Source organism: Euprymna scolopes, chromosome 21, assembly GCF_053919585.1.
Source record: "Euprymna scolopes isolate OS-2025 chromosome 21, ASM5391958v1, whole genome shotgun sequence".
NCBI lineage: Eukaryota > Metazoa > Mollusca > Cephalopoda > Sepiida > Sepiolidae > Euprymna > Euprymna scolopes.
The window spans coordinates 31992354-32002238 of record NC_136502.1 but is presented as its reverse complement, the minus strand read 5'-3'; the positions used below and the strand labels follow the sequence as shown (position 1 = coordinate 32002238).

Here is a 9885-nt window from a genome sequence, read left to right as displayed (position 1 = left end):
CGCTTGATGAATATATATTTTGTAGATTCCATTTTAATTTTTCGTAGTATCTGTCTGTCTGTCTGTCTGTCTATCTGTTTCTCTCTCTCTCTCTCTCTCTCTCTCTCTCTCTCTCTCAATCAATCATCCAAAACATCTGTTTTACCTTATCACAATTCTTCAGTTTGGCTAGACGTTAGACTTGACGCGTGTTTCACACTAATATTCCGAGTTCGGTCATTTCAACAACAAATGGGACTTTTTTTTTTTTTTTTTACTTACATCGCTAGTAAGATTTATCTCACACACACACACACACACACACACACACACACACACACACACATGTATATATATATGTGTGTGTGTGTGTGTGTGTGTGTTTATGCTTATGGAAATAACAAGAGTAAGAGAATTTGTAATACTAGATTTATGTTGACATTAGCTCAATCCGCTCATGAGGCATTGTATATGCCTTAACTAAGCGTTAATCGTTTATTCGCTTACTAGACAGCTCGACACACGATCGGGATATATAAGTAGAAACATACATACGCTAATCAGTTTAAAATAAACACAGAAGTTAGGTAGATATAATCAGTTAAAGATTGATAGATAGATGGAGGGGTGGATGGATGGGTGAATAGATGGATAGATGGCTGGATCGAAGTAACAAGAAGACTCCACTACGATCGATGACGTAGGAACAGAAAAAGAAAGAAGATGCCAGTCTCGTCGAATGACTGAAATAATAGCGCTCGAAAGGTACCAGCAACCGCACCAGGACTTTACTCAATCGACAGCTATTACCACTTCTGCTAGCGGATCGCATCTTCTTAGTTTCGCATCAAGACTCGGCAAAACTTGCAGAAAAAAAAAATAAGAGGAAAAAAAACTGTATAGATATCTTTATTTCGTCCGCTTCAGTCATACTCCCCGTAACAGGCTCTTACAATCTAAAACGCTACTAAAAAACGGGATACCTCGTGACCAGCGAACTCAGTAAACAAACCCATACGTAACGGTCCCATACGCTGATCGTGTTCACCTGCCACAACCTTATCGGTGACTCTTGTAGTCGTTTTGAACCGGAACCATACACGAGTAGAAACAACAAAGAAAGAAAGAAAAAAAAAACATAATCAAAATAAAAATTGGTAGTCTCAATAGTGGTACCGTTTTGCTCGTACTAGTGGCAGTACACGGCGTGTTGATGGAATAAAATATTATTTTTAAAGCGAGAAGAGTTCTAAAGTCATTATTGCAATTCATAACCCCCCAAGTAATGGTGTTGTTGTAATAACAGGTTCAATGTGACAGTCGGGCCGTCGCGGTTTATTTTTATAACAACATGGAAACAAAAAAAAGATGGCGCGGCGGCAGATCAGACATTTTTCGTTATTGAGTACCTAACGAGGAGGACCACGACGAATATAAGGACGACCTGAGATCCAATTCCTTATCCAATTATTATATCCCTCTACTACTACTACTACTACTAATACCGATAATATTACAAGTACTGCAGTCATAGCGTCCAATCAAGCCTCGACGTTCAACGACCGGGCCCCTTTCGTTGAAAACGTCACTAAAGACCCAGACGTTACATTGGACATTCTGGCTACCAAAGTGACTGAAGCCGACGTAGTGGGAGCTCCCTCGAGCAATGGGCTACTCGACAGCGACGACGACGACGGTGAGAAGAACGTGTCGGAGCTCCCGCCGCAGTGCGAGACGCACGTGACAGAGACGGGTCCACGTCCAGCGGGACGCGGACCCACGAGCGCAAAACTCTCCAACATGCCCGCTCCGGCAGTCGCCTCGACTTCTACCCCGACCGCCAATTCCATCCCCCTGACGCTTCCACTACCGTTCGCATCCAAGGGTGCCTGTTGCGTTGTTGACGATCGAACCGCAGGTGACATAATCCTGCACGTGACCCACGCAGGTGACAACACTCGGAACCACAGCAGCAGCACTGGCACTACTACCGGCAGCTTCAGTCGGAGCAGCAGTCTCAGTCTCAGCTACGGGGGTCGGGGAGGTGCCGGGTCTGCCGCGGGCGGGTGCTTCGGGGGTAGTCGTTCTGGAGGGGTTAAATATTGCAGGTGTTACAACAAACGTACTAGTAGTATTAGTAGTAGTAATAGTGTCGGGTTTAAGGGATGTAGTTGTGGCGGGGGTAGTGTCCCCGCGGAAAAGGTCAATTTTTTCGACTGCCTCTGCACCGGCACAAGCGAACTGGAGGAGGACTTACCATATATTGCCCAACTTCGAGGGCAGGAGGATTCACACAGCATCTGGTAAGGCCTGTTTTGCAAAACAAAAACAATCACTTCAAACAACATTAACACATGTATGCACGCGTTATTTACTTATATTAACTTACGAAAAACCACTGTGTTACCCGGAAGAAGAAACTTAAAACTCAAACGTTTGGTTTAATAACTTATATAAATCTATTTATTTTTAACTAGCATTAGTTTGTGCTTATTACAGATTAATAAAATCTAGCTTCAAGCAATAGCTTTCTTTTAGCAAATTAATATACACACAACCAGACACTATTCTGTGCCTCCGTTACAGCATACACACACACACACGCACACACACACACACACACACACATATATATATATATATATATATATATATAATCTTCAGAATGTGAGAGAATATATAATTATTTCCACAGACAGACAACGTCTTGACCTTTGTGAGCTGCGGCGTTGTTTGTCTGTGGAAATGATTATGTATGGTAATATAGCTATACTATACACCACATGTATATATAAGAACATAAGATTACATGCTTTTAGCCCGATGATTTCCTATGGGAATAAAACGCGGTAGCATATACCTTAATTCCTATGTCTATGTTTTCTTAACTTAATGTTTATTACTAGAAATGTATGTATATGCATGTGTTATATATATATATATATATATATATATATATATATATATATATATATATATATATTTATATTTATTTATTTATTCTGAATATCATTGAGCATCAGACAAATAAAGTATTTTTTGTATTGTACGATTATATTAGTGTCTACCCTGCTATAACTAGAATAACATTACTTTTCGAATATTTACAAGAATATCATTTAAGTACACACACACACACACACACATAATATATAGTGTGTCAGGAGGCGATAAAAAGAAATCAAATAAAGTGCTCGATCGCAATAACTATACTTACTATATATATATATATATATATATATATATATATATATATATATATATATGTGTGTGTGTGTGTGTGTATGTGTGTCATCCACACACAGTACTGTTTCGTTGTTTCACAGCTCATCAGTGCGGTTAGACAAGCAACTACCTCAATCCAGGATCGAAACCCGGTCGCCCAAACGACAGTCGGAGCTTCTAATAGTTGCGATATATATATATATATAGCAAAAATAGTAATTAGTAAAAACCTGAAGAAATTTCTCAATACTATTATAGAGCAAATGTGCGTTTCTGTTTAGTTACAGATGTTTCGGTTACCGAATCGTATTAGAAATCCACGAACCTCGTCAGACTTTACAGAAATGGTTATTACCATTAATAATAAATAACCATTTCTGTAAAGTTTGACGAGGTTACTGGATCTCGTTATACGATTTGGTAACCGAAACATGTGTAACTAAACAGATAAAACGGTAATAAAAAATAAAACATATATATATATATATATATATATATATATATATTCATGAGTAACTCTGAGGGAGAGAATTTGATATACCGCATCAAGGGAAAGTATTATGCAAAAAGTGAGGATTGAGATGTTTAGAAATTATAAAAATTGAGATGAAGCTAATTGTCTTAATATTTATGATATCAATGCTTCATTGTTTAACGAAGAATAAACATATTTTATTGTGATATAAAAAATGCCATTTTTTCCTTAATTTATTTGTTATGAAGTACTGTAACATGTGTTTTTTTTTTTAATTATTTCCGACGGAACAAATAGTTATGCCTTTACATTTTCCTTATGCATGCGTGTTTTGGATTCGATACGTTACACGTGTCAAGCCAGAGTGATGAGACTTCAAAACAAAGAAAACACGTGTATAGGGATAATATAAATCTCTCTCTCTCTCTCTCTCTCTCTCTCTCTCTCTCTCTCTCTCTCTCTCTCTCTCTCTCTCTTTACACACATAGACACAAACACATATATATGCTGGAGTGGTCATAATCCTCGACATTTTCCTTGTTGGATTTGTTTTTTTGTTTTTTTTTCGTGAAAGACATTAAGTATTTACGGAAGAAACCACGTAAAGGTTGCCAGCATTCCTAACAGAAAGTATTTCTTGGGAACGAAATAAATTCGAACAGGTTGTCAGTCTGTGTCGTTAACCGCTCAGATATTTGATTGGTTGGTATATCTGATAAAAAACAACATTATTTTTGCTCTAACACCTAATATATATATATATATATATATATATATATATATATATATATATATATATATATTCTAATCATTTATTTATTTACTTATTAAAACTAGCAGTTCAGCCCGGCTTTCCTCGGGCCTTACGTACTGTTCATAACTTGCCCTACGTGTGAATACACTTTATCTATCATTTAAAATATTTAGACCAAAATTTGTGTGAGTAATTTCATAGAGACCGCAGAGATCAATTTATTTAAACTTTGACCCTAATTTTGACCTCTTAACACGTTTTTTTTTGGGGGGGGGGCTTAAATCAAATTATAAAGTTTGATCCATGTCCAAGTAACCTACATTTAAAATTTCAAATGTTTAGACCCAAAATTGGCGGAGGAGTTTGGTAGAGTTTTCAACGGTCAAATCGTCGAACTTTGACCTCTTGTCAGCCAAATTTCTGGCCGAAAACCGATTAAAAAGATTGCCCCAAATGTCAATACACCTTATTTCAAATCTCGAGTATCTAGCCCGAAAATTGATAGAGTTATTTGGTACACAGACACACACTCACAGACACACAGACCCTTTCACTTTTATAGATATATAGATTAAGCTGGTTACATGTACAAGGTCTACTGTTTTGATTTGTTTCTATTCTAATACCAACAAATTTATTTCATATAGTATATATCTATAATCAAAAGTCGCGGATAGTGGCCATACATGCCGCTAACGAATTCTGTTAGGAACAACTTATTACATTTGGAAAAAATGTTATGAATCCATATATTATCTGTGAATGAAATTGGCTAAAATCGGCTCCACCATTAACTGTGAGTTGAATTTAGAAGAAGTGAATCTTCGAAATAATACCACCCTTTTTTTTCTTAGTCAGCCATGTTTTCATGTCGTCCTTAAATTCTCCTTTCTGCCGAACTCATGTAATATCTGTTCAGGAAAGGTCCTGTTCAGGAGTTAGCACCCCTTGTAATGATGAGATTGCCGTATATATTTATATATAGTATCTAAGTATTACACACACACACACACACACACACACACACATATATATATATATATATATATATATATATATATATATATATATATATAGTTTGTTGTTGATTTTTTACACGATATTAAGGTTAACGACTCTGCCTCGGGGATCCGGTGTTTTTCTTAGAAAGTTGCCCATTATTCATTTGGACGTATTTTTTATTTATTTATTTATTATTTTTAATATATATATATATATATATATATATATATATAAAGCTGAATGTGTGTGTGTCTGGTCACGAATAGGCTCCTATATGATTGACTATTTTAAAAAACTGATTACATATAATGATAGAAGATGTATCGAGGCACAGGAATGGGTATGTTTGATCTGGCAGAACAGTGGTTCATTAAAATTGTGGGGTCTTCGTTCGCGCCTGGTTCACAAAGTATGGAAATAAAAAATTTAAAATTAAAAAAAAAACGTTTACAAGTTTTTTTGATATAGATGTACATAAGAATACTTTCATAAGTATGTTTTAACTTAAATAGGGATAGTATACTAAAATTGTGGGGTCTGTGTTCGCGCCTGGCCTCCAGAGAATGGAAATAGGCACAAACTTTAATAAAGACTTTTCATATCTATCTGCGTAAGTATACTTTGATAATTATGTTTCAGTTTGAATAAATATGGTATAATAAAATTATGGGGTGTTCGCTCGCGCCTGACTTCCATAGAATGGAAATATGTGACAAAGTTTTACAAGGTTTTTTATATAGTTCAACAGAATATTGTGATAAGTGTTTCAGTGTGAACAGGTATGGTATATTAAATTATGGGGTTTATCTATTTTATTTTTACATTCATCATATTTTGCTTTGGTTTTGATACCCCCAAATTCGAAGCTATCTCCTTACAACCCTTCCTTTTTATAACCTATCATAGTTTCATATATCAGAGTCCATTTTCTGTACGCTGTTTTTGAACCCACTCAACGACGGGTACTTTTGCTAGTATATATATATATATATATATATATATATATATATATATATATATATATATATATATATATATATAAAGATAAATGACAGATTAGAGATCAAGTAAATTATCCTATCAGATATTACATTGAGGTATTACTTTCAGGGTGGATCACCACTCATCCAACCTGGCAGTAATATCCTGGACACTATTAAACTCATTCTGATAATGGACTGCTCTAGTTGTATGAACTCCTTTCTTTTATGATTCTAATTGACAATTCAAATAACATTTTCAATATATGTGTTGCAAAGCAAAATACTTGTTTATTCATAGCTGAACATTTTGCTAATTGTATTTCATTTCCTCTGATGATATGAGCCATTATTGAAAATCCATGTATTAAGGAAATAAACATAATTTTTCTCTATATATTCCTTGTTTCAATCAATAAATTCTTAACTTAAATATATATGTACATATTTTAATCTAGAGGATTTAACTTTAATCATTGTGTAGCATTTTCATTTTTGTTTAAATTCGATTGTATTTTCTTCTTTAAAAAAGAAAAATATTTTGTCTGAAGTGTATTACTGTTTCAAACCGTGTTTCATTGTAATGATTCTGCTTGATGACGTGGCATATCTAATAAAATGCTACTGATGCATGTATGCACATATGTAGCCATAATGGTTTATATAAATAAAGGGATTTATACTATAATACATGTCTGTTTGTCATTGAGCATTTTTTGATGAACACGGAAGTTTCTTTGGATTTACAGCCAAGAAACTACATCAATACAATAATTATATATATATATATATATATATATATATATATATATAGAGAGAGAGAGAGAGAGAGAGCAATATAGAGAATAAATGACAAAAAGTTATATTCCAAAATCCATGATGTTGCCCATCTTATAGTTTATTCCTTTAATTCAGTTGATTTATGCAATTCTTGACGAAATAGATACCGTCAAGAATTGTATAAGTAAACTGAATTAAAGGAATAAACTATAAGATGGTCAACATCATGAATTTTAGACTATAACTTTTTGTCATTTATTCTCTATATTGCTCTGTAATTACATTGAGCTTCTTAAATAATGATTGATATATATATTAGAAGAAAATATATTTCTACAGATATATATATATATATATATATATATATATATTGAAACGATTAATCGGATTCGGGAATCGTAAAAATCGGAACATTTGGGTGCATCGGAATCCGTACCAGAATCGAAAAAAGTTGGTGCCTATTTTTCGATGCCAAAACGATTCTGTTAATTGTCTTTTATTATTTTATTTTGTTTAAAGTAACATCTTCCATTGCTGGTAATATTGATAAATTAGTAAATATTCATTGATTTTAAAATACCAGTAAAGCTAAAATCAATAGATCATCCTCCACAAGTGTAATTTTGACGTTTAGGAAAATATCTGCATATTTAACATGTCTTTTTACGAAAATCGAGGAAAATAAAAAACTTATAGTTAAATAATTAGAGATTTATAAAGAATCGGAATCGGTAATTGTATCGGGATCGGGAATTTACCACAGAATCGGTAATTGTATCGGAATCGGGAAAAATATTGGAATCGTTCCATAAACAAAGAATTTCAAAATGTGAAATGATTAAATACATTTTCTCTTAAAAGTGATGCTCTATTAAGTGTTAATATATTTGTTTTATTTATATACATATATATGTATATACATGTATATATATATATATATATATGCACTCTCTATCTCTACTATTATATAAAATGACATTTTTCTTTGTGTCTGTGAGTTCCTATGGACTCGAAAACGGCCGGGCCGATTTTTGGAAATTTCATATACATGTCATACATGTGGCTGGCAGTGTTCTTAGATAGGTTTTGTATCTGAATATCTTTGGGAAGTATCGATAATGGAATAAACAAAATAAAAGATGAAACGAACGATTTTCTTTACTTCGGCGTCACCACTTATCAAGGCTTGAAAGCCACTCGAGGATAAATGTTAATGATTGTAAGGCGGAAGTGTAGTAATCATTAATAGTGCAAATTAGGTGGAATTTGATTATTTATGGGGACGGCTTAACAATAAGTATTTTACATTCGAGTTGGAGGCTATCATTTTTATTAAATTTAGCGCCTTATACTGCCTAACATCACAAGTGCATTTGACAAGTTTTTTTTTTTTAATTTATTTTTATTTTTTTTTTACTGCACAAGCAGAAAGGCTCGGCATATAATAACAACAGTAGGTTCTTTCATATGACAGGAGCGGGTTTGAAATGAATGATTGTGTTTAGAGCATAAGAGAACCATGATACTTGACTCTTGCAAGTTAAACTGTAATTTAAGCTATTAAATATCAAAATAATTTTATAAAATCAACAGTACGTTCTCTACAGTGCAATGTAAACTACAATGTATTGTGAATTATGTCAATGCGGGGAGGCATATGAAGCTTCTTCCGGGTGCACCGTGGTGATCCCCAAGTAGAGCATGTAACTAATCGAATTGATTGGAATGTGAGCGATTTCTCCTACTTCGATTAGGTAGATAATGTTGCTTATTGTTGAAATTGACAAAAAAAGTGAGTAGTTATCGAGTTTTTTAAAATTAAATATCAACTTTTCAGCTGGGCGATTTCGCTACAATAATGAAAAAGCATCCTTTTTATCGACCAAGCTTTACAATGAACACCCTATATATATATATATATATATATATATATATATATATATATATATATATATATATATATATATATATATATATTATTTATTTATTTTTTTTTATTCTCTGCATATTCTGACCTGGATCCTCTGGATTTTTCGTTAATTATGGTTCGGGCTCGACTAGCATAAAACGGAGTAAGCCGAGCAGAGTAACAAACTCAGACGAATTTCAAAACAAACAAACCAGAAAAAATAGAAATACAATAAATAAAAAAGTAATAAAAACCTACCGTAAATTTACTGGAGATATATATATATATATATATATATATATATATATATATATATATATATTCTTCAGAATAAAATTATCTAACAATCAACTGGTATGGAAACCTCTGATTATAAGTCTTACAAGATATTACTGACAGTAATATTCTATAAGTACTATCGCACCTAAATAAAAATTGCTCGATATACAAGATAGAGCACATAAATCAAATTTTTAGTCATTCGATGGATTTTAAAAATTATGACGTGAAATGTTTGAATTCCAAATCAAAAGATTTTTATTATTCTATGTAAAACAAAGAATACATTTGAAATATTATAACTCCTTATCCTATAGGATTTCGATGTCTACCATCTCTTTAAATCCCGGGCAACGTCAGTTTTAAGTTTTTTGATAAACAGAAAAACTATTCCGGCACACGTGAAGATGCAAATATTTTATTTATTAGAACAATCGTTCATTGTTTTTTTGTTTTTTTTTTAATTGAAATGTTTCTTATTAGTTTCGGATGATATTATATA

At 33.1% G+C, this 9885-nt stretch overlaps 1 protein-coding gene across 1 annotated transcript in view; it reads left to right on the top strand.

Moving 5' to 3' along the window:
• The first annotated feature begins 784 nt into the window (after window positions 1-784).
• LOC145242093 (uncharacterized) overlaps window positions 785-9885 on the top strand; it is a 212572-nt gene continuing 203471 nt past the window's right edge. Inside the window, exon 1 of the mRNA XM_080105010.1 lies at window positions 785-2282. Within this exon, the coding sequence (XP_079961136.1) occupies window positions 1780-2282 (503 nt within the window). The 5' untranslated portion in view covers window positions 785-1779. The remainder of the gene's footprint in view (window positions 2283-9885) is intronic.